At 40.4% G+C, this 25,752-nt stretch overlaps 2 protein-coding genes across 2 annotated transcripts; both read left to right on the forward strand.

The window, feature by feature from the left end:
* The first annotated feature begins 810 nt into the window (after window positions 1–810).
* On the forward strand, window positions 811–5,380 carry igfbp6b (insulin-like growth factor binding protein 6b). Its single transcript, XM_053644478.1, has 4 exons — window positions 811–1,776; window positions 2,469–2,503; window positions 2,912–3,031; window positions 4,220–5,380. The coding sequence occupies exons 1-4, from the start codon at window positions 1,452–1,454 to the stop codon at window positions 4,331–4,333; spliced, it is 594 nt and encodes a 197-aa protein (XP_053500453.1). The 5' UTR covers window positions 811–1,451; the 3' UTR covers window positions 4,334–5,380.
* Window positions 5,381–8,521: 3,141 nt separating this feature from the next.
* On the forward strand, window positions 8,522–20,203 carry pip4k2ca (phosphatidylinositol-5-phosphate 4-kinase, type II, gamma a). Its single transcript, XM_053643757.1, has 10 exons — window positions 8,522–8,943; window positions 9,657–9,754; window positions 11,013–11,109; window positions 12,657–12,803; window positions 16,270–16,416; window positions 16,659–16,697; window positions 16,854–16,967; window positions 18,597–18,861; window positions 19,083–19,186; window positions 19,314–20,203. Exons 1-10 carry the CDS (start codon window positions 8,785–8,787, stop codon window positions 19,392–19,394), a joined length of 1,251 nt encoding a protein of 416 aa, XP_053499732.1. The 5' UTR covers window positions 8,522–8,784; the 3' UTR covers window positions 19,395–20,203.
* Window positions 20,204–25,752: the final 5,549 nt, after the last annotated feature.

A 25,752-nucleotide genomic window follows, 5' to 3' on the forward strand; every position in this document is an offset into this window, starting at 1 on the left:
CCAATCTGGTTGCATTCCCAGTGTTCAGGCAACAGGCATTCCTCTGAAACGGGGAACTTCAGCTGACTCATATGTCATACTTCGAACAAGACCAGATCTGAACAGGTCTGCATTTGAGAGTATTGCTCGAATGACTCTTAAATTCTGTTTCTGTCTTTCCAGGAAAGTTTCCACACAGTCACGTGAAGAAAGAAGACACTACTATTTGGCTGAGAACTGTCATAAAGGGAGAAAAATCCCAGTTTACAGCCTAGTTGTAATGGTATTTAGGTGAAAGGATACACGCTTGGGCATGAAATCTCTTGTGAAGATCATACTGGGCGAATAAACTGATCGTCAAGTCGTCACCGTTATTTATACAGCACTTTTCAAAAACAACAAGTGTCTGCCAAAGTACTGCACAATAAAACCTAGGTAATGTCAAGTAATCTTAACTGTAATATTATTTACCACTTCAACAGACTGTCTTGTGCTCTTTAACGTGTTGTCCACAATTATCTAGATAACGGCATTTTAACAGACAGCTGCATGTTTCGACATAATCGTGTGTTATGATGTTCACACAAAAAAAAAAAAAATATATATATATATATATATATATATATATATATATATATATATATATATATGAATAGAGGCATGGATATATCCAAGTGTTACATGCTACTTAAGTGGAGATTTCGATAATCAATCATACCTGGACATTGAGAAAAGTTTCTCAGAACTAATACACATGCAAGAGTCAGATTGAGTCAGATAATGATTCCGCACCATAGAAATGATTGCATTGTCATCTTATTCTGGCGATACAGCACTTCAACCCAGAGCACATAGTCTTTTCAGTATTTTTTTGACTGGAGTAGAAAGTCTGAAAGAAGTGCAGTAGTGTAGGCACGAGAGGAGCTGAATCCTTTGCCCTCTGTGTGTTACCATGGCAAACGTGACCAGAACGGTGTGACATTTTCATGTACGGTGCATTGCATGGCTTTTGACGTGTGCCACATTTGTATTTCAGGCAAAGGAGTGCTTCCAGATGTGAGAACGGAGGAAGAAAAGCTGGAATGGAGCTTGATCATTTCTGAAAGCAAATATAATCTCTTTCTCTTCCCCCCTCTCTCCTTCTCCCTCCCTCCTTTCCTTGCTCTCTCTCTCTCTCTCTCTCTTTTTCAGTCTCTCTCTCTCTCTCTCTCTCTCTCTCTCTCTCTCTCAGTCCCAGCCCCTGAAAGTGTCATAACCATGCTCTCTCTCCCTCTCTCTCTATCACCGCCTTTCAGATCTTTAAAAGCTGCTGCTCTGTGCATTTCTCAGGATCGTGTCCTCTGGCACTCAGGCTGAACGGAGCACCGAGCGAAAAGAAAAAGAGAGCGAGAGAAGCAGATCTCCAGAAATAGCATCGGCCAAGGAGCACGTATACGAACGGGCTAAGGAGCACGGAGTCCCACAGCGCAAACATGCCTTTGCTCTTGAACTTGACGGCAGTTGTCCTGTTGCTCATCGCTCACTGTGGATCCTGGACTCTGGCCAGTCGCTTGGGTCCTCATAAGATCTGCCCGTCCTGCAAAGACTCCCGAGCTTCTCGGGACCCCGTCGGTGCGGCCAACACAGCTGTGCTGGCTTTAGGGGAGCCGTGCGGGGTTTACACGCTGAGCTGTGCCAAGGGCCTGCGCTGCATGCCTCCTCCACGCGACCACAGCCCGCTCCAGGCTCTGCTGCAGGGCCGAGGCATATGCACCAAGCAGATCAAGACGAGTCCCACCGAAAAACCCCACCCTGCAGGTAAGAGCTCATTGCCTTTCGCAGGCGTACAGTCCTCAAGCATGACAAGCTCTGAGTCATGCTGTATCATTGCACGCAGAATTAGAATGAACGCCGTGATCCGCTTTAAGCACACCGGCATGTAGCAGCAGCAGCAGCATGGGTTTCAGGCTCCACGGATGCCTTATCAGACGCTCACCTTGGTCACTGTGCTGCAGTGTCAGTGTCACAGGGATGACAGAAACGCTAGCAGAAGAAGGGCATGCGTAGCCTCTGAAATGCCCGGAATAGCTGTCAGTTTGCGTGCAATGACAATAAATTCCACTGCCGTGCAAAAGCAATTCAGTGACTTCAGTGAGTGACTATAAGACCGCTTACTGTCAGTGTGCGTGAGCATTTGTGTCAATCCTATGTGTGTCAAATTGGGCATGTGTGACTGAAATGAAATGGGTCAAACAGGAAAAAAGGGAACAAGAAATAGGGAAGGACCGTGTGTGTGAGAACATGTCAGTGTCACCCACATTCTCATGGTGCTGATTCATGCACCAGACGTCTCCATCTGCTGTTCATCAACAGCTATTGCGTTACACACGGCCTGTGTGAGGGCAAAACTGAAACTGGGTTCACATTTTATCTGCATAATAACACAAATGATCTTTTATTTCAGGATTCATCACGCCTTTCAGCACTCATTCATCTTCTTGTATTCGCAGGTCCACATCCTTCCCACAGCGGTGAAATTGAAAAGGTTGGTGTCTTCTTGCTTCTTCTTTCACATTTCATTTGTTCGTACTTTATATTCATCCCAATTAAACCCCCCACGAAACTCTCCCCTTTATAACACTCGAACAAGATATGAATCCTAAAGCCCCGTTCCTGAGAAACCCCTTGCAAAGCCTTTACGTTTTCCCACCCGAATCATCGTGGCCTGACGTCCCAAATGTTTCAGCATCCCACCTTTTGATCCAATAACGCATAAAGACGTCCGACCCGCCGTGCGCCGTGATACAGATCTAATCACCGAACCTCAAAAAGAACACGTACTGTTGCGCTTCTTATCCGCATTCAGATCAGACATTCATGCGTGAGCCGGAACGTCCGTTTCATTTTTCTCAATCTCCCATCTTTTTCCTCTGTACTTTCATTTCCTCTTCAGGCTCCGTGCCGGAAGTTGCTCAACGCCGTGCTGCGTGGCCTCGAACTCACCGTTTTCCAGTCCGATCGTGACATCTACATCCCCAACTGCGACACGCGTGGCTTCTACAGGAAAAAGCAGGTATACGATGCATATGTAATCATTTCACATGATCTAAATAGACAGAGGGGACAAAAATAAAGGTGTGAGAAAGCATAACAGTAGCAAACATTATCCATTTCTCAGGCATGACCGTAAAACCATGATCATATGAGCGGAGAAGTTTAGCTGAGCTCCAGTTCTATCATGTAACGGAAATTTTAAATACAGCATGCCTTAATGGTGATAATACAGTGCTCAATAATGACAAACTGTAATAAAATGTATTGATGTGTCCACCTGAAATAGTGGAATACTATAAAATGATAATGTGTAATGAATTATATATAATATTTTTTATATAATATTGCCAGGTTCAAGGAGTTAGTATGTTCTGGATCCATGCTAGAACATATGTGGATATCATTTAAAAGCTGAAACTGACAAAAAAGTGGTGTATATACCAACTTAAAGAATGTGTTTAAGGTCTTAAGACAGAAACGCAGTCGTAATCCCACAGCCTTTATATCAAGTGTTGAGAACTCAATATAATAAAACACAATACAAACTCACATACTGTTGAAAGATGCCTAGAAACGAATGTATTCTTAAATAAACTTAAGCGCATAAAGGGGTTAGAGGTTAGCATGTTTGCCTCGCACCTCCAGGGTCCGGGGGTTCGATTCCTGCCTCTGCCCTGTGTGCATGGAGTTTGCATGTTCTCCCCATGCTTCAGGGTTTCCTCCTAGAGTCCAAAGACATGCATTATAGGTCGATTGGTGTTTCCTAATTGTCCGTAGTGTGTGAGTGTGTGTGAGGTTGTGCCCTACGGTGGGTTGGCACCACGTCCAGGGTGTCCCCCGCCTCGTGCCCTGAGTTCCCTGGGATAGGCTCCGGGCTCCCCGTGACCCTGTGTAGGATATGCGGTACAGAAAACGGATGGACGAACGGAGTAGAAACTATAGTTAGGGAGGTAGATGCACAAAATTGCTTCAGACAGCCTGTGTGTATATAAATGTATGTAAATAAGTAATGGTGGTCATGTGACTGACCTTTGTAACTCTCAGAATGCTCTAACTATGATTTTCTTGCATGCAAGTTTTATGTTGGAAAGCAAATTAGTACTCCTATAGTTCCGGTAGACTTTTTAATTAAAGAAGGACATGTCGTATTTTCATCTGCTTATAACGCATGTACATTTAGTTTAAGTGTGTACCTGTTGTTCCTCAGTGTCGGTCCTCTAAAGGCATGCAGCGCGGACACTGCTGGTGCGTGGACGAATTAGGCATCACCCTACCGTCCCATGCCAGCGAAGATGGCACTTTACCGTGCGACGGAGAGTGAGACGGGGCACACGGTGCCACAATTCTGAGCCAGGAGGAAGACGAGGAAGAGGAGGGGAGGGGCATATGGGAGACGGGAGGACGAGCCGCTCGTGCTAGACACTGCCTGGCCATGAGACCCCAGGGGAAAACCACTCAACACGGGAAACACACGCTCCTCGCTCAAACACTCCATCCAACGCATCAACTGAAGGTTCACGTCACTGCCATACGCCTCTACAGGTCCTGCAGCGTGTAAGCACAGAGCCAACGAGACACTCCATCACTCCACCCGTGGTAGATCACTTCGAAACGAGACTCTACACCCTGGCCACTTAGTAGCGTCCATTTTTCTGTGATAGCCATCACTGCCTTTGTCTTGTGTATCTCTGAGTAGGCCGTAAATACTGTTAAAGCGGGCGTAAGTGCCGTTTTTCTCTCCGCCTCCCCTGCCATCCCCTCTCCCTCTCTCCAAAGATACACTGACTAAATTAATATGTATGAAAGCAAAATTATGCCTTTGCATTTAATTTATTCCAGAGTATTATTGTATTTCTTTGGAGATGTTCATGTATTTCATGTAACCAAGACATCAACACTACCGTACGTGCACATGATTTGGGAAAACATTCGATCCTTTCTGTTGTGACAGCCTGAGCGTTAATACACAAGTCGTTTGTACATAAATCCTTTTTTTTTTGTGGTTGCCATTGGGTGATAGGTTCTTGAAAGCTGATGGCTATTACTCTATCTGAAAAGGCATATTTTTATATACTTCAATATAATATTTTATATATAGATTGATGCTTTATTTAAGGAACTACAATACCATGTATTTTTATATTGTCAACATTGTTTTTTTTTTCTTGTTTTGTTTTTTTCATTGTCAAGTTTGATTTCATGCTGAAAGTAAACACCGGGCTTTGATGGCACATTTTAGGAATAAAAAAAAAAAATTTAATAAGACACCCTTCAAATATATTGTACTACTATATAATATAATATAATATAATATAATATAATTGGTATACATTATGATTGTCCAAAAAAAAAAATCGGGTATCTATTTTCTCACTCCAGAATACATAGAAGGAAAAAAAATATGCTGAAAATGAAAATGCACAAATATTCATATTTCTGTTGTTGTATCGGTGTGTGTGCCAGTGATCGCAGGAGGCTCTGCGAAGCCGCAAAGTACAAGAACTTTAAGAAAATAAAAAACAAATAGCTATATTACTATTAAAAGTGAAAATGTACTGTGTCTCATTCCAAAGCTCCATTAAAATGAAACTAAATGTAAGGTGCATATATTTATATTATATTATATATATATATATATATATATATATATATATATATATATATATATATATATAAATATATGATGTGTGCTTCAGCCTTATGATTAATATTGGACAGATTAAACATTATTTTATGGCAAATGTTTGGGGGTGGGAGGGTGGATTATTTTCCCATTACAGCACATTTTGAAGTGTTTTATTCCTCTTATACTACAGCAATTTGCCAAAACTGATAATTAGCCTATGTGTTAATTTTATTCATTAAATTTGTTAATAGTTACATTTAATGCCGTGGAATGTCCGCAAAACTATTAGTTCCTTTAATGACCTACGTTATAACGGCTATATAACGTTCCCGTCACCAGCTTCTCTCGCATGTTACCAAGAAACTGCAGTACACAAAGTCTTCTGTTGTGAAGACTTTCAAAAATAAAGTTTTACCTCTGATTGTTACAAAGCACTGAAATGGAGACTCATTCCATAAACCATAAATAAACGTCTCCGAACGGAAAGCTTGAGAATATCAAAGATTACACACGTTTTTAAATCAGCTTATGTGAAGGGTACGCAATGTTACTGGGGTTGTAACGCAGCGCCACTATCCATATGTGTTTAGCAGTATAAAAATCTGTATCTAAAAATGGGTGTAAATGGGTGTGTCCTAAGCCAGCAGGGTTTGTTTTTTTTAATGAACCCTACCACTATGTACCTATGTACCTCTACCTCAACCTCAGCTAGAAATGTGCCCAGGATTGATTTTTACTGATATAAGTGATATTTTCTAATTTAGTTAAACTACTAGCCTAATTTAAACCACAGCCATTATGACCAGGCAGCTAATAACAATCGTGCCATGAATGTGGTCTTTCTTTGTCCCGTGAGCTTCATATCTGACCGGTCACTTTTACCTACTCGAAAATAGACCATATAACCAAAACTATGTGGACACATGACCATCACACCTATGTGCCTATTCCATGTCTTCATGGAGCTTGTTTTGTGCACAGGGGTTCAAATATATACCGTGGGGGAAATAAGTATTTAACGCGTCAACTTTTTTTCAGTAAATATATTTCCAATGAGGCTATTCACATGAAATTTTCACCAGATATCAGTATTAACTCAAGAAATCCACACATGTAAAGAAATCCAAACATTAAAGTCCATAAATGAAGTTATGTGTAATAAAGTTGAATGACACGAGGAAAAAAGTATTGAACACGCTAACTGAAATTTATTTAATACTTAATGGAGAAGCCTTTTGTTTGTAATGACAGCTTCAAGATGCTTCCTGTATGAAGAAATTAATGGGCTGCAATATTCAGGTGTGATTCTAGCTCGTTCTTCTAAACATATTGTCTTTATATCGTGTTCAATTGGATTCAAGTCGGGTGATTGACTGGGTCATTCTAACACCTTGATTTTATTTCTCTCTGAAATCAATTTAGAGTTTACTTTGCTTTATGCTTTGGATCGTTGTCCTGCTGGAAGCTCCACCCATGTCTCATCTTCATCATCCTGGTGGATGGCAGCAGATTCTTCTCAAGAATCTCCCGGTAAAGGGCTCCATTCATTGTTCCTTCAATTATATGAAGTCTGCCAGTACCATGTGATGTAAAACAGGCCCACACCATGATGCTTCCACCTCCAAACTTCACTGTTGGTCTAGTGTTTTAGGGTGATGTGCAGTGCCATTTCTACTCCAAACATGGTGTGTAGTATGATAGCCAAAAAGTTACATTTTGCTCTCATCTGACCAGACTACACTCTCCCAGTACTTCATAGGCTTGTCCAAATGAGTCGTAGCAAACTTTAAACGAGCTTCGACATGCCTTTTCTTTAGTAATAGAGTCTTGCCGGATGAACGTGCATAGAGGCCATGGCGGTGGAGTGCATTGCCTATTGTTTTCTCTCTTTCCGAGTGGTCCTTGGCTGTAGGGCTACTCTTCTGACTATTCTTCTGACTCCCTGGTCAGAAATCTTGCAAGGAGCTCCTCGCGCATGGTAGAGTGGGTTGTCCACTAATCATAGGGTCGGTGGTTCAATTCCCGGCCCACGTAACTCCACATGCCGAAGTGTCCTTGGGCAAGACACTGAACCCCAAGTTGCTCCCGATGGCAAGTTAGTGCCTTGCATGGCAGCTCTGCTACCATTGGTGTGTGAGTGTGTGTGTGTGAGTGAATGGGTGAATGAGACACGGTGTAAAGCGCTTTGGATAAAGGCGCTATATAAGTGCAGACCATTTACCATTTTACTGTATCCAATTTCATCAATATGTTTCACAACTATAAGGTTGCGAAGGTCTTGGGAGAGCTCTTTGCTTTTACCCATCATGGGATGTTTCTTGTGTGACATCTTGGTAACGAAAAGCCTTTTTATAGACCATCAATTTACTAACCCAGCTGATATTAATTTGCACAGATAGGCAGTATAATTAGTTACGGATTTCAGCTGGTTCCTTGCCTTACCTTGCCTTGGAGAACTGCTTTTCCTTAGCATGTTCAATACTTTTTTCTTGTGTCATTCCACTTTATTACACATAACTTTATTTATGGACTTTAATGTTGTGAATTTCATGTGAATAACCTCATTGGAAATATATTTACTGAAAAAAATGTTGACGCATTCAATACTTATTTCCCCCACTGTATATTGATATGTTTAATTGCATTATTTATGAAAGCAACTTTGCTTTATAGCATTTCTTTGTATGTGCCTATGACTTTTGCACAGTATTGTATATACTATGTGTGTGTGTATATAATGTAATACTGTAGAGTGCCTATTATGTATGTCATATATGGGCTTTGTGCCAACATATTTCCGGCTTAAGCAGATCACGTGGTCTGTCTACGGCGCCACCTATTGGCTCCCGGAGCTGTCCATCTAGACGCGGGGTGACGACGCCCCCAGGTGAGCCGCAGCAGAAGTTCCCAAGTTGCAGTGGATTTTTTTCGCTTGGTTGTCAGGCGTCTTTTTTTCCCCTGGAATGGGGCAGGGCTATTTCAGTGATTTGTCTGCTACAGCAGGGAGATTTAGTACAAAAGAAAACCCGAAAAAATAATCTTTTAAAAATTCTGGGTTTGTGTGTGTTCGCTCGCTCTGGACTGTGAGTGACAGCTGAAGCGGAAAACAGGAACCGAGAGGAACCGAGGAGAGGCGAAGCAGCGCGATGGCGGCTCTCGGTAACCCCGGCAGCGCCTCCGGCCCCATTCTCATGCTGGCCGCTAAAACCAAGACTAAAAAGAAAAACTTCGTCCAGCAGAAGGTGAAGGTGTTCCGCGCCAGCGACCCGGTGCTCAGCGTCTTTATGTGGGGAGTAAATCATTCGGTAGGTCTTTCAGCTGCTTTTCAACTTCCCCAGGCGCCTCCCTTTTCAGTTAGCTAGCATGGCTATAAACAACCCCACTATTTTCCCCCCTACCTGTATTCCGACATGTCTCGATTCCTGCGCTACGATAGGTTAGGTCGCCATGCACGCTGTCCAATCAGAGCACGCGTTCTTTATCCATGCCCAGTCCTGGTTCAGGAGGCGGGATTTCTAGAAAAACGGGTGGGAGGGGAAGATAACCGTAACAAATTTCCCCGTAGAATGCGGAAACACAATTTACATGTGGTGTTTACCAGCTACACGTACCAGAAAAAAGTAGCAATGCGATTTATATTTACAGTTTATAAACTGAATCAGAGTGTAAAAAGAGCATACATTAGCGGATTGACGTGTATACGTTAGGCGGTTCTGAAATTAGACGCGTATACACCACATGCAAAAGAATAGTCCCCATTATGTAAATACAACACTTATAACCATGACTAATGGTTAAAGATGTATCTATTAGGCGTATATGGTTCGAAGGTCATGTGACTTTTTTTTTGTCCAAATAGCTTTTATAGCATGTAAATCCTTTTCTCTGCATGTTTGTAGGTGGTTATTTTTGAAATGTTCTTTTCCACAACATGCATGTGGTTGTGTTCCTCATTTCTATCAAATGTCCTTACCACTACTTTGCATTTCTTGGTCTCTTTGTCCTTTTTATTCTTCAGATAAACGATCTAAACCAGGTTCCCGTCCCTGTTATGCTTCTCCCTGATGACTTTAAAGCCAACACCAAAATCAAAGTCCAGAACCATCTTTTCAACAAGTAATTTCACCACACAGCACATCTATAGCATTAACAGATCAACACCAGTGCAATTATTGTGGGGGGGAAATCCCTTTAACATCTTTTCATTTAGTTGGTTGAAGTTAGACTGATACGCCCCGTGAAACAAAATTGTTTTGTTTTGTGGTCGCCTTAAAGTTATCTATAAGCTAGAGTATAGAGGGTATGCATCGAGGTCACTTTCCCCTGGGCTGGACCGAGTGGCAAAACATCCAGCAAAATGCCAGGTTTTAATAGGGGGAAACTGCGAAAACGCTAGTATAAGTAACGGTTATCAGCTTAAATTAAATGCAGTTGGACTCGACAGTGACCCTTACAACTTGCCCAAGAACCTGTGGACTATGGACACTGGTATGCGGCCAGAAATCGGTTTTCTCGACATTTATAAGTACCTGATTTCGACGCCGGGGAAATACATTAAGCAAAGCCTGAATGCATACAAAAGCCTTGATCCTTGTGCATGCCCTCTATTTTCTATACCGCCCATACGGATCAACAATTTTGACGACTTCATTCTGCATTACATCAGATTTTCTGTCCAATCAAACGCTTTGATGAAAAGAATCTGAAGTGTCCCGCCCCAAACATTATACAAATCTATGGTACTATCTGTCAAGTACGGCTTAGCCCTGGGCTGTGAGGTAAGCTCAACGCTATTGGAGATTTTTAAAAGGGGCAGGGCTACTTGATATATCACGCCCTGACGTCCTGTTTCAGTGGAAATTGGATCAACACTTCTGATAACTCTGTGTGTTTCAAGGCCCTTCATGGGGACTTTAAAGTGTCCATGAAATAGTTTCTTCTCTGATTCGATTCCATATGTCGGTGTATTTCCAGCCCCGAGTTTATTAACACGATTAGATTGCGGACGACCTTGCTTTGGGCGTCCACACTTTTCCGAGCATAAGGGTGCCAATAATTTTGAAGCCAGCGTTTTCTAGAAACAAATTGGACTACTTAGACGAAAATCTAACATTTTTGTGTTTAAAATGTCCATGTGTCTGAGCTCTTTTGCATGAAGGGTGCCAATAATTCCTGAGTGGTCATTGTAGAGTAGGTCATTGGTGTTGCTCTTTAAACCTTTATGAAAATGCAGGGATGTGTTTAAGTTTTTTGTATTTGAAGATAAGTCATGATTGCCTGAACCCACACACTCCGGCAGTAAAGCATAAATCTGCTGATGTCTCTTGTGACCAGAGTTTTTTTTTTTTTTTTTTTTTTTTTTTTTTTTAAACAGAGAGAACCTCCCGGGGCATTTCAAATTTAAAGAGTACTGCCCACAAGTGTTCAGGAACCTCCGAGAGCGTTTCGGGATCGAGGATCTGGACTTCCAGGTATGAAATATTTCACCATGAGTGCATTAGAATGCATCTTTTCCTGCTGCTCAGGCAGCAGGTGAACTATATTAGCTCTCAGAGTTAGAACCTTGTTTAGGATGCAGTAGAGCGCTCTCATCAAGTAAATATTACTAACGTACTAACGCTCACTCTGATGTCGTATGGAAACTGTTGGAAATTAAATGCCGGTTTTATTGCTTACCTTCGCAAATCCGAGCACGGTTTTTATGCTGCAGACGGTTGTGCTTGGGAACTCTGAGAAACCTGACCTTCGACAGGGAAAAATAGAACGCAGTGGTCATTCAACGTAGTTCTCCAACATGAGCACACCTGACAGCAGAAAAATATGGCAGCGCAGATTTTAAATGTAATTCTGTTGGTCTTATCTCAATTCATTTTTGATAGGCAATAATACAAAACTACTATTTTCCTACCTAACTGGACAAAATGGGACCTTTAACTTTGTTCATATAACCAGGAAGTTATCTAAGTTAGTTCCTTTAAGAAAAAAAATGTAACGCTGTCTGAGAAGATGACAATTTTTTTTTTTTTTTGTCATTTAAACAAGTTTATGTATGCCGAGTATTTTGTTAAATGGTAAAATGTAATTGTTGCCATAAGGCAACAACATGCGATAAAGGAACTGTGGTATGTGCAGTCATGAATTGAAACAGGCCTATATAGCAAAAAAAAAGACACTAGGCTTCTCCAGTAGTATATTAAAAAAAAATTTTCACATTCAACGTAACAAAAACTGTTGCAATGTCAGACATTTTGCATTTGCACCGCTATGTTCTAAATTTCCTGTTTTAAGGGAACAAATTAAGAATTCAAGAGAAAAATTAAAAAACATGTTTGGGTTTAATGGTTGGTTTGTTTGTATTTTGAGTGAGTAAATTCATCCACATGCTTTTTTTTTCACAAGAGTAAGGTCCCTCTTGTGTCATAAATGTGAGCTGGTCTATTAGCGCTTAACAGGACATGGTGGAGTTCTTAATTAGGATATTGCTGAATATTCATGGATACAGCCAGAAGATTTAAGAAGGTAAAGGAGTACAAATCTTCCAGCGATACAAAAATGACACTCAGCAGTATATTAGAGTAGTAGAGTATGAACTATGCAAAAGAAAAATAGTATAAATTAATACAGTGTGTCACTGAAGGGGAAAGGACACAGGACGCGAAAGGCGCAATTGCTCTTGGTAACGGTCATTTTCCCTATGTAACGGGACCTCTTGTTTTGGCTCACGAGACCGCAGCTTCTAAGTGGGTGGGGCTACGGGCTTTCTGGTCAGTAAAAATGGGAGGAGCTGGTGATTATTCAGTAGCCTTGCTGTTATTGTTTTTGCTGTTGCTTGACGCACATCTGGGAAAAAAATTCCGTTCAACATACACTAGGGTTGTTTTGGTAAAATTAATTTTCTTTCAACCTCCTAGGATTTTTTTTTTTTAATTGATCTCTGTGGATCTGAATTGATGTGTGTGTGTGTGTGTGTGTGTGTGTGTGTGTGTGTGTGTGTGTGTGTGTGTGTGTGATCCCTCAGGCCTCTCTGACCCGCAGTCCCCCGGTGAAGGGTGAGGGGCAAGGCGAGGGTCTCCTCTTCACCTCATACGACCGCACTCTGGTGGTGAAGCAGATCTCCAGCGAGGACGTTGCCGACATGCACAGCATCCTGTCCGAATATCACCAGGTACCCTCGCGCCTCTTACTGCGAGACCTGTACTTAACCGTAAAACCGGTTTAAATGTCTCGTCACGTGCTTACTAGCTTGAAAGAGGAAATAAAAACGGCTGCCTTTTGCCTGAGGCATTCTTTTACTAGATTTCTGAGGAAGTTAAAAGGTTTTATACTGTGTAGTAGCGATGTTCACTGGCGTAAACAGCGAACCACAAAATTAGCATCACCACTTCTGACGCTAATCCAAAGGTCAGCTTTGAAAGGTATTCTTGCTCAACCTCTTGGGAAAGCGTTTCTTGCTGAAATGACTGCAATCTAAAGTTAAGTATTAAGATAATGTCCAAGATGACGACAGTGAAACAGCTCACAGACATTATCCAACTGTCCATTTTTACACTCTGGTCTCGTTCTACATGGGTGGCTGTGTCCTGAAAAATCATCCATCTGAATTCAGACTCTTTGTCTATTTTTATCGCCTTTCTGGCCTCCAGTAAAGGAAAATAGGGCAACAGAGTACAGTGCGTGTTACCTTCATAAGCTTTCGGTCTTGTACATTTCCATATCACTTCCTAGGTTTAGGCAAAGTACTTTAGTTTCGTACTCCTGACTCTTGTCTCTCTTGTCAACTCTTCTGTGATGGTGCAGAAATGAAGCAGTTTGATTTTGTGAACCTACAAGAAACGTTTTATTGCGTTGTAGATGTCCCATTATTTTTGATTATACTACAGCGCTGTTGGATTCCAGAATCTGATTGATTAAAAGGTGTCGATTCATTTTCTTCATACCACAGCGAGGGTTAATGCTCAAATCTGAATCAGGGTAGAAGGTGTGCACTATTTTCATATACGGTCCCCTCCAAAAGTATCGGAACAGCAAGGCCAGTTCATTTCTTTTTGCTGTAGAGCCAAAGACATTTGGGGTTTGAGATCAAAAGACGGACATGAGAAGAGAGTTTAGGATTTCAGGTTTTATTTCCTGGTATTTACACCTAGATGTGTTAAACGAAATAAAACTTTTGTATCAGATCACCCAATGTGTAGGCGAGCAAAAGTATAGGAACAAATAAAGCTTGAAGCAAATTAAAGTAAATAACACTTAATATTTGATTGCATATCCCTTGCTTGCAATAACTGCATCACGTCTGCGACTCAGTGACATTACCAAATTGTTGGTTTCTTCTTTTGTGATATTTTTCCTGGCTTTTACTGCAGCCTTTTTCAGTAGTTGTTTGTTTTGTGGGGTTTCACCCTTCAGTCTCCTCGTCAGGAAGTGAAATGCTGCTCAGTTAGGTTAAGATCTGGACTTGGCCAGTCTTAAAACTGGAGTAACATGGATTACTTTTACGATGCCTTTATGAACTTTTTGGAGCTTGAAAGTTTTGGTTATCTGGACTATAAACAGAGGGACAGAAATCACTCAGGTTTGATAAAAAATGTCTTCGTCTGTGTTCTGAAGATGAACGAAAGTCTTATGGGTTTGGGACGACATGAGGGTGAGTAACCGATGAGAGTTTTCATTTTTGGGTGAACTCTCCCTTTAACATAAGTGAAAGGAACTGAATTTGTTTTGAGAATGTTCTACCTTCTATCTTAAACCGAAAAAAGTGTGTTGTTGTTTGTGTTTTTTTTTAAAATTATTTTTATTTTTTATATATAAATAAAAAGCTGCTAGCTCTGGCAAATTGCTGTGATATAAGAGGAGTAAAACACTTTGGGATGTGCAGTTATAGGAAAATAATCAACTTCAGAGTAGTAACAGTAACTCCTCTTGACATCACGACCTCGTCGTTGATTCGTTTCCTGTAACAGCGAGGCACGTGATAAAGTTCCTGGCATGTTGCACGTAATTTATGCGTAATTACTCTGTCTTTCTGTCATATGTTTCTACATTTCTGTACTTATTCCTGAATAAATGGAAAAGAGTTTAGATTTGCTTAGTCGTGTCTTTTCCAAACATTAAAAACCGCTAAATCGTTAACGTCTATAGTACATTAACAGGGACATTATCACCCTGTTGCAGTAGATGGTCAGTCATTTATAAAAGCATGCGAGGGTCTTTTGTCTGCTCTCACTGCAGGAGAATGTTCCTAGCGATCAGAGCTGCCGCTTTGCTCCAGTATTTGGAGGCTTTCCAGCTTCTGCAGACATCCCGAGGGCTCGATTTCAAGAGTTTGGAATGTTTACTGCGTCACAAACTGAAGTTCGAGCTTGCAAGCGGCCTTGAAACATTTTTTTTGTTTTTGTTTTGTTTTGTTTTTGCTCTCTGGCAACATCTCAGCTCTGATTGTAATATGCACTCAGTGGAACTCAATCAACACTTGAAGGTTTTGTAATAGCTTACCTGGTGAGGTTAAAGAATAGCCAGTTGTTGTTACACTGTGAACAGCATGAAACAGATGTGAACTATGTGGCATTCGGTGGCAGCTGAGAATATTTCAGTTTATACTAAGGGCTGGGCGATATTTCGATGTATCATCACGATCATGATGAAGAATGTTATGATACACTTTTCTGAGATATCGTTGGCATGGTGATGTATTTTTTTCCATTTTTAATAATTAAAAATTAAACGGTACTGAATTGATGCCGCTTATTTGGCGTAATTAAAAAAAAAAACTTAATCTTTTGTCTTTGCAGGCATTAATAAAAGTATTGGCAAACTCAGTTTAACGGTTTTTATTTATTTTACCACTGTTTTGTGGACAGTTTGTTAGCTAAATTATATATCTTGATACGCATCGTATATCGTAGAAATGAGTATCGTGATATGATGAAAATTGTCATATTGCCCAGCCCTGGTTTATACCGTTGGGTTCTCCAAGCTGATTGGTCAGAAGGTGTTAATAAATTTTCTAAAACAGCCGTTCTGACTGTAGTGTCCTTCATTCTATGTTGTTTCTATAGTAACAACTTACACTGGGACTTGTCTGTGGCAGACATTTTATTTAGCGTTTTTGGAAGGAGTCTCCAGTTTCAGTGCTTTGTAACAGGTAAGGCTGAAACGTACGACGCGGTTGGAAAGTCTTCAGGACAGGAGTTTACACTGATGAATCACATTTTTTTACTTATTAACTTCTCGAGAGAGAGGCTGGTGAGGGAACGAATGTTTCTAGCTGCGATAACAGGAACAGACTTTCAATGTAAAAAGTAAAATAAATGGATAAAAAAGGATATATTTAATAAATAAATGACATGCATGATGTACAAGAGGAATAAAACACTTCAGAATGTGTTGTTGTGGTAGCATCGCATCACCCCATTGTTTAGTTATTTTCCTGTAACGGTACGCCAGCAAATGTTTTATTCCTTACATTTGACATCGCTGTAAAACATTATTTTATCACACTGCTCATCTAGGATGTCCTTAATTTTGTCTTCAAACCTTAGACACAAGGCTGTACGACATCCGTTTGAACATCTCTCCTGTAAATCTGTTTATCTGTGATTTGTTGGGTCTGTGGTTTCTGTGCTTTCCTGCAGCACATAGTGAAGTGTCACGGCAGCACGCTCCTCCCTCAGTTCCTCAGCATGTACCGCGTGAGCGTGGAGAGCGAGGACACCTACCTCATCGTCATGAGGAACATGTTCAGCCACCGGCTCATCGTGCACAGGAAATACGATCTTAAGGTGAGAGGGTCTAGAGCTTGACTCGCAGCAGAGCACGTTCTTTCCTGTTCGCAGCATTTTCCAGCTGTACTAATAATAATCTGCCACAAGGGGGAGTTCTGACAACCAAGCAGATGTGTTTTATTGTGTGTTATTGTGATTTTTATCACGAGTCATCACTTGAGACATGTGTGAGGCATGTTTAAAATAAATAAATAAATAAAAAAGTGCACAATTCTAATTGAACTGTTCATTTAATGCAGGGTTCCCTGGTGTCTCGAGAGGCCAGTGATAAAGAGAAGGTATGACAGAAAAGTTTTGACCCCTAACACTTTTTTTTTTTTTTTTTTTTTTTCCCCTTAAGAAAGAAATAAAAATTTCCTTAAGAATAAAAGGACATTAGAGTGACACCGTGTTTCTGTTTTTGTTGGGTTTTTTTGTCTCCATGGTGACGGCAGGTGAAAGAGTTACCCACCTTCAAGGACGTAGATTTCAGGAACAACATGCAAAAGGTGTACGTGACCGAGGAGGAGAAAGAGAAGATCCTGGAGAAGCTCAACAGAGATGTCGAGGTACGAGAATTCAAACCAGAGTCAATCGCTTGACGTCGTATTAGCGATGTCCTCGAATCCATAGAAATGAGGATTTTGATTGCACAACAGTGTGGTGTGATTGAAATGGTTTTGCTTTACTTAGAAGCACGAAGTTAATAAGAATTCTTTTTTTGAATGAAACATTACCTTTTTAGGTTAAAACCTGGAAGCTGACAAAATCAATGAAATTACCAAGCAAGCTTATGCTACTTCAGGCTTTTTAAAAAAAATTTTTAATAATAATATAAACATGCAGTTTACCTCCACAGACATAGTAAATATTATCAATTGTGCCTAGTGAACCATGGAAGGTGAAAGATTTTCACTTTCTTTAGCAAAGAAAACTCCCTTTTTAGTAAAGGGACCCTAACTGGACAATTGAGTTATCATTTTGAAAAGAAGCTATTAAAATAGATAAACTTAAAAGTACAAAATGGGATCTTAAATCGATGAATGCATGGATGTTTCGATTAGAGGGCGACCGAACGATCAATCGGTTATCGGCAAAAATCCACACTGATGGTTTTTCCCGGTTGCGTCCGTGGCTGAGAAGGGTCCGCTGTACTTATACGGAACGAGAGCGGCCTCTAGAGGCGAAATAAAAACGATCACTGACAAATTTTGTTGTTATTTCAAGTGTTTTTTGATTAATCTTGGACTGCTCTGTTTTTTTGTTGTTTTTTTTTTTTTTTTTTGCTATTTGGAGTGTTACTTTTTTGGTTCAGTTTGGGTGTGTATCTTTTATTTACTTTAATATTTATTAATAGTTTATATATATATATATATATTAATATTTATATGTATTTTTTAAAAATACTGTGCCTTTTCATGGTATCGTCAGTACTGTTTATTTTTGTGATAAACTTAAGCAATATTTTACTAATTTTATTTTCATTCAGAATCAATTTGAAAAACTTTTGGTTGATTAATCGGTTATCGGCAGGTACATACCGCCCCAATTAGTAAGGATAAAATCTACTCACGGTCGACGTCTAGTTTTGATTTATTGTTTATTCATACCCTGTGGTGACATTTGTGGCAACATTTGAATGAGGGTTTTTTTGGCCTCGCCTCTGTAAATACATAAATATTATGAAAGTCTAAATGGTGACTTTTGTTCTGGCAACACTAGTGGATGTGAGAACTGACTTTTCCCCTTGTGCCAGCAAGAAAGAATAACACATTGGCACACTCCGCTTTGTTTTAGTTGCACTCTCAGCTATTATTGCAGGCCAACAGACTGGCCGTGTCTCATGCTCAATACGAGCTCTATGAAGTGGACTATAGCTTTTGACACGGTTTTTTTTGTGTGTGTGTGTGTGTGTATCAGGTCACTGCATGATTAGTTGACTGCATAATAAATAGTCAAGTCTTTGTAGTCTTTGTATATACTACACCATATATATAGCCAAGATATTGCATGTTCCTATTCAACCCTGATATAGTCTAAGAAATTTCAACAAATCCTTTAAAGGTGAGCAATCAGAATATGAAGATAATGAATATATGGCTTTCGAGGAGCGGCGTTGGCTTTCTCCCTAAATCACAGATTATCCATTTAGGTTTAGATGATCTGTGTTTATTTATGCTCGTGCCTGCATTTCGTAGTTCCTGGTAAAGCTGAAGATAATGGACTACAGCTTGCTGCTGGGGATCCACGACGTGGTGAGGGCCGAGCGTGAGGAAGAGGAAGCGGAGGAGCCGAGCTGCGAGGACGAAGGGGAGGCGGAGAACGGCGTCAACCCGACACCGCACGTCGGCTCCTACGGCACGTCACCTGAAGGGATTGCCGGCTACATGAACTCTTTTAAACCCATGGGCCCTGGCGAGTTCGACCCCTACTTGGACGTTTACGCCGTGAAAAGCGCCCCAGGTTAGTTTCTTGGAAAGGTGAGAGGACGCAGTAGCTGTTTTCTTGGAAACGTTGAGAAGAGTTGACGCATCATTTAGGAAGTGTGTTCTCCCTCACTTGTTTGGCAAGAACACTAGGTCAAGTGGATAACCGAGGAAGTGCTGACTATATGTTGACCCTGATGGCTCTGATTGGTGGAGAGAGTTGTACAGTAAGCATGTCGTTTTTGTGTCGTTTTCCAGGAGCGCCGCAGAGGGAGGTGTACTTCATGGGTCTCATAGATGTGTTGACGCAGTACGATACCAAGAAGAAAGCCGCGCATGCAGCTAAGACTGTTAAGCACGGGGTGAGAAATTCTACACAAACCATACATTTATGTACATGTTGTACTTGCGTTATTCTTCTTAAATTTTAAATATTGAAATGAATACAATCTTTTGTTTTGTTGTGTTTTTTTTTCTTCTCCCACACAGGCTGGTGCAGAAATATCCACAGTTCATCCAGAACAATACGCCAAACGATTCCGTGACTTCATCTCCACTATTTTTGCATAGAATCTTCATCTTCAGTCTTAATCTCTATTGTCTTTCCAGTTCGGGTATTTCTGGTAGTTTTGTATATATTTTACCAAAAAAAAAAACAAAAAAAAAAATCTATCACTATCACATAAGCACATGTATGCTATGTAACCAAGAATGAACGTATAACATTCTGATTAATGTTAACGAAATCACCTGCATATTTATTTGTGAATAATCTGAGAAGAGACTGAAACTCATTTTTTAATATTATCACCTGTCTTTCATCTGCACTATTGGAGTATACTTTTCTGTAAGAAATGTGAACTTGTAGCGGCAGCACACACTAAATCATCCTCCCATGTGAGCAAGCGCTCGCGCTCTCTCTCTCTCTCTCCATACCTCTCTCTTCCTCTCTTTCAGAACGAAGGAAAGAGAGCTGCCTTGTTGTTCTCGGCGTATCGCGACCTGCTGTTCTCTGTAGCACACACCGCCTTTAGCAGCTTTGCGTTCTTTAAGCTGCACTAGAGCGTGATTGTTAATAAATGTCATTTGTTAGCATTTGTACCTAATGTCTAGAGAAAAGCAATATTTTGAATATTTGTATAAATGCCTAGAGTATATCGTTCCATATGTTTTCTAGCTATTTTATGCAGATTAGAAGGAAGAAAAAAAATTCACAGCTTAGAGAACAGAACTAGGATCGCATGCCTTGTTTAATTTTATTTATATTCCAATTCAGTGTTTGGACCAAATATATTTTTTTGACGATTTTCAGAAACAGCTTGAGTTTGTTTGTTTTGTTTTGTTTTTTTTAAATTAAGAACAAACTTCAGTATTTCACACATCAGTTCTACTGTGTTTTGCTTTGTTCGGTCAAATAAGACCCTAAGCACTTATGTGCTAGAAAAACAGCAAACATGCAATTAAAACACATAAAAACAAGAAATGCACAGTTTTCTTTAACTAAATCGATTTTGCTGTCACCTCATAAAGAATGGGTGTGAGTTCATCAGCTTCCGATAAGTGCACCTCTGTAAATAGTGAGGGGTCAGGGACAGGATCTGCTTGGCCTTTTCCAGAAGCTTCAAATTCTGTTGACGGATCATTTCCTGTTGCTCTAACCAAAAAAAAAAAAAAAAAAACATGACATGACTGTCCTAAACAATGGATGGAAGAATGCAGGAAGAGGCCAGGGTGGAAAAAGTGAGGACCTCGCTGCATCGCGTAAAATGCTGACGAGTCGCTGCTCCAGGCTGGAACAGAGCAAGTTGGAGAATGAATCTGGAAATGGTGGGAAGCAGAGCCAAAACAAACCTCTACACAAAGCAACAAGCTGTAAGAGCCATTAAATCTTCAGTCGTGCTGAGAGATGGCATGCAGAAGCGTTTTTGTGTGATGTTTTCTCCTCTGAGGACGAGACAATGAGTTGAGATGAAATTCAAAGTAAGGATTAAAACACTTGGGTGTGTGCGGTTATAAGAAAATAATCAATGACTGGATGGTGTGAGCATGGTGGCTTAGTGTTAAACCTGTTTTCCTCGCCTTACCACACAGGTTTCCTCCCCCAGTCCAAGGACATGGCTGATTGGCGTTTCCATTGTCTGTAGTGTGTGTGATTGTGCCCTGTGATGGGTTGGCACCCCGTCCAGGGTGTCCCCCGCCTTGTGCCCCAAGTTCCCTGGGATAGGTTCCAGGCTCCCTGCGACCCTGTGTAGGATAAGCTATATGGAAAATGGATGGATGGTGTGATGTGGCCTGACATGGAACAGAGTTACTGTTACCACCCCAAAGTTGATTATCTTCCTATAACATCTTGGCCCAGTGTTTTATTTTTCTTACATCACAGCACTTTGCCAACAATTACAAAATTTGTATTCATTACTCAAAGACACATCATACTTTTTCTCTGATGATGTGGAATGACCATGCGACAAGCTCATTCCTGTTATTACTTACATTATAACTGCTATCAACGGTTGATATTTCACCACTGAGACTCTTCTCTCTCTTGAAGTTAGTAAGACAAAAAAAAAAAAACGCGGCTTATGTTACTGCGAAACCACAAAGACGTCCATCCTGAAGATTTTCCCATAAAAAAAATCCTACTGATTTACAAAGTGCTGATACTGGAGACTCCTAAAATAACTAATAAATAAAAAAAAAATATGAATGTCTTCTTACGGAATACTTCACCATATTACCATTGATATGGTTTTCTTTGTTACATAAAAAGTTTATAATTAGCCTTAGTTTAGTGGAGCTTATGCCATAGAAGTCCTTGTGTAAGTTACTATAGAAACAAAACATTAATATCAAGGGTGTAGGTTTGGTCTCAATATTGGTAGGGACACCCACCCACCCCGGAAAAAAAGGACTGTTTAATGTTGACAACCAACTGGTTTATTAAAATATAACATCTATATTTACATTTAATACAAATTATACAAAGCAACAGATCAAAGACTAAAAGAAAGTAAACTATGAACTTACTTGTTAACAGAAAAGAGAAAAAAAAATGTTTTGCATCCAACATCAACATTCTTCATGATAGTCCTTGGTGTCTATTTAAACAATCCAAACAGATGCCTACGTCGGTCAGTGACAGATACAAACTGTTGGCAAATATATTTAAGATCTACTTACTTGGTCAAGGGCCTCTTGATGTACATGGCATACAGCTACATTATGTGAAATTTAAAAAAAAACATGAGTTTTAAATATTCATAAGAATGGAGATATCTGTTTTTGCAAACGAACTCTTCATATAGGCCTACGTTTAATTGCAGTATCATTTTAAGACTTCACCTGAAGCCCTGAAGGTCCAGCTGCTTCTCCCTCAACCTGCCCTACGCCATCTTTAGGCCTACTTGATTTCTGAGTTTCCTATGTGTAATAAAATTATACACTGATGAAGATACATAAACATACAGTTAAACTTTAGATCATATTTATTTTTGAGGGAAATGTTAATATTGAGTGAATAGGATCTTATGTTGTTTTGATGTAGGATTTTTTTCAAAACAACCTCATGACCAATATGTTGACTTTCAAAGGTTATACTGTATATTTGCTGAACATCCTAAAGACTGACTTTAATGCTGATGCCTCCCTACAATTCCCAAATATAATTCATAATTAGGACCTCACCTGAAACCCTGAAGACACAGCTGTTTCATCCTGCTCTACTTCAGCCTGCTGCTGCGTTTCCTGCATACAAACTCATTCATTAAATGATGACATTTTCATGGGATTTCTAGACTAAAATTCAACTCAACATAATTTCATATATGCACCTATTTTATGTTCCAGCTCGCAACCTGACTGCTAGCCTGCAGGTGACAGAAGCCAGGGTTAGCTGCTAGTTAATGCTAGCTAACCAGGTTAACTAACATCAGTTGACGTTACTTTCCGCAGTGCAAGGCTGGTGACGTTAGGTCGCTAACAGGTCTTCATTTTAAATCAATGTGACTACTGGACAGTTAGTTTACTACCTATTACTTACACTTTGGGTGGGGAAAAAGCTCCTGATGTCTCATCGTTTTTGTGGTGGCATATCTACAAAGTACAAAACGTGTTGGCATGGGAAAAATACTTTATGTATGCTGTGCCATGCAGGCAATAGAGGAAAGGGAATAAAGTCATCTTAAATAATAAATTTTTCACCCATGCTTGAGGTATGGAGAGTATGCTATGGAATTTACATGACTTCACTCCAAAGATAATGCGAACGAGTTCGTGCAAATATTGGTAGGGACAATTCTGCCCTCCCAAAATATTGGTAGGGACCATCCATATGCAAACCTATGCCCTTGCTTAATATAAAGCTATACAAAGATAATATATTTGACCTGAAGCTGGAACTGCTTTCAGAGCTGCTGTTAAAGAAAATTAATCAGCTCCTTGTGACTAATCAAATTCGAGAATTCAACACTTTAGCACCATGGTATCATTTGGTTTAAAGGACCTACCTCATCTTCAGGTTATTAACGTTATGAAAAAAGTCAGTGCCCTCTTACGCCGGGTACAGAGGGGTAAGAGTTTGTGTTTTGGGCAACTTCTGGTGGGAAAATAAATAAATAAATAAACACCTTCCTCACAGGGCACTCATGAACACTTTCCATGCTGGTATTTCCCTCTATTGTCTGACTATATGGTTTTCCGTAGTTCTTAGATTCAGGAAATCTGAATTGCAAAACAAGCAAAAGATACCATCGTCCAGGTTGCAGAAACGTATTTGTCTTGCTAAAAGGCAAATCCCTTAGGATAACATTGATCTGTGTGTAGGACACTGTAAATAATTTTTTTCTTTTGCTTTAATTTTAAATGACATTTGATATTTATGAATATGTATTTATATGTACTATGTATGTACTTATATTGACATTCATACATATGTTTTTTAACTGTGTAAATGTGTGTATTTAGGGTCATTCCATCTCAAGTGGTCCAATAATTGCAAAGTTGGTTGCTTGACCATTGTAATTTTTTATTTATTTTTTATTACCTCTGTTTTATTTTGGCTTTTATTTTGCTTGGTTTAACTACAACGGCCATCTTGGTGTCATGGCACACAACAAATTTTGGTTGTACACCTGTTTACAGAAACCTCAATATCTCGGCTCAGGATGGGCCTACTGTAGCTCCTTGGAACAAAACATGATATCTAGAGCACATTACAAGGTAGATGTACATATATATTCCATAGACTTAGAAGTTAAGTCAAAATGTAATGCTCAAGATTGCTCACAGTTCCACTTTCCCATAATTCCCATTTATAATGGGAAGGGTTTGAGTTTCAGTCTTAATTTATTAGGAGGTACCTAGGTAAGTATAGTGTGCATGCAAAACATTTCAAGTTTGAGACTTCTCTGACTTTTTTATGGGGGTGAGAATGTGCAATTTTTAAAAAAAATTCCCCCACTTTCGGGTTGAATATCTCTGCTGGGGGACCAGATACGAAGCTGAAATTTTTACATAAATAAGTCCTCTATAGTAGCGATCTGCTATAAAAAAAAATTGTGAGCTTGAGATTGGAGGTAAACTCTGCAGGACAGTTGACCCCAAGGGCCAAATTTGAAGAAACAGCCTGATCTATCATGTTGGTACAGGTGTACAATTGGTATGTGTGAACAGATTTTTATCCAAATACAGAAATACAGTGTTCAGTTGGGTGTTTTACAAATGAACAGCATCATAAACAGAGCTTTGGTGTTGTTTCTCCTGTGATAAAAGCAGTCAGTAACCTCTGAGCTGTAGTCACTTACTGCTTTTATCACAGGAGAAACAACACCACAGATAAGAAAAATAATGATAAAAATGAAGCCTGAACCCCTCCCATTATAAATTGACCCTAAAAGTCTTGAGCATTACATTTTGACTTAAGTTCTAAGTCTAAGGAACATGAATATGCAAAATGTTTATACAGTGCATCCGGAATGTATTTTCTCCCATTCTTCTTTGCAGGACCTCTCAAGCTCCATCAGGTTGGATGGGGAGCGTCGGTGCACAGCCATTTTCAGATCTCTCCAGAGATGTTCAATCGGGTTCAAGTCTGGGCTCTGGCTGGGCCACTCAAGGACATTCACAGAGTTGTCCTGTAGCCACTCCTTTGTTATCTTGGCTGTGTGCTTAGGGTCGTAGTCCTGTTGGAAGATGAACCTTCACCCTAGTCTGAGGTCCAGAGCGCTCTGGAGCAGGATTTCATCAAGGATGTCTCTGTACATTGCTGCATTCATCTTTCCCTCGATCCTGACTAGTCTCCCAGTTCCTGCCACTGAAAAACATCCCCACAGCATGATGCTTCCACCACCATGCTTCACTGTAGGGATGGTATTGGCCAGGTGATGAGTGGTGCCTGGTTTTCTCCAGACATGACGCTTGCCATTCAGGCCAAAGAGTTCAATCTTTGTTTCCTCAGTCCAGAGAATTTTGTTTCTCATGGTCTGAGAGTCCTTCAGGTGCCTTTTGGCAAACTCCAGGCGGGCTGTCATGTGCCTTTTACTGAGGAGTGGCTTCCGCCTGGCCACTCTACCATACAGGCCTGATTGGTGGAGTGCTGCAGAGATGGTTGTTTTTCTGGAAGGTTCTCCTCTCTCCACAGAGACATGCTGGAGCTCTGTCAGAGTGACCATCGGGTTTTTGGTCACCTCCCTGACTAAGGCCCTTCTCCCCCGATCGCTCAGTTTGGCTGGGCGGCCAGCTCTAGGAAGAGTCCTGCTGGTTCCAAACTTCTTCCATTTATGGATGATGGAGGCCACTGTGCTCACTGGGACCTTCAAGGCTGCAGAAATGTCTCTGTACCCTTCCCCAGATCTGGGTGTACCCAGGGGTAAAACTTAGATATAAATAGATTAAATAAATAAATAAGTCCCGAGTGACTATTAGTATCATC

The sequence above is a fragment of the Ictalurus furcatus genome, chromosome 15 (genome assembly GCF_023375685.1).
Source record: "Ictalurus furcatus strain D&B chromosome 15, Billie_1.0, whole genome shotgun sequence".
Classification (NCBI taxonomy): domain Eukaryota; kingdom Metazoa; phylum Chordata; class Actinopteri; order Siluriformes; family Ictaluridae; genus Ictalurus; species Ictalurus furcatus.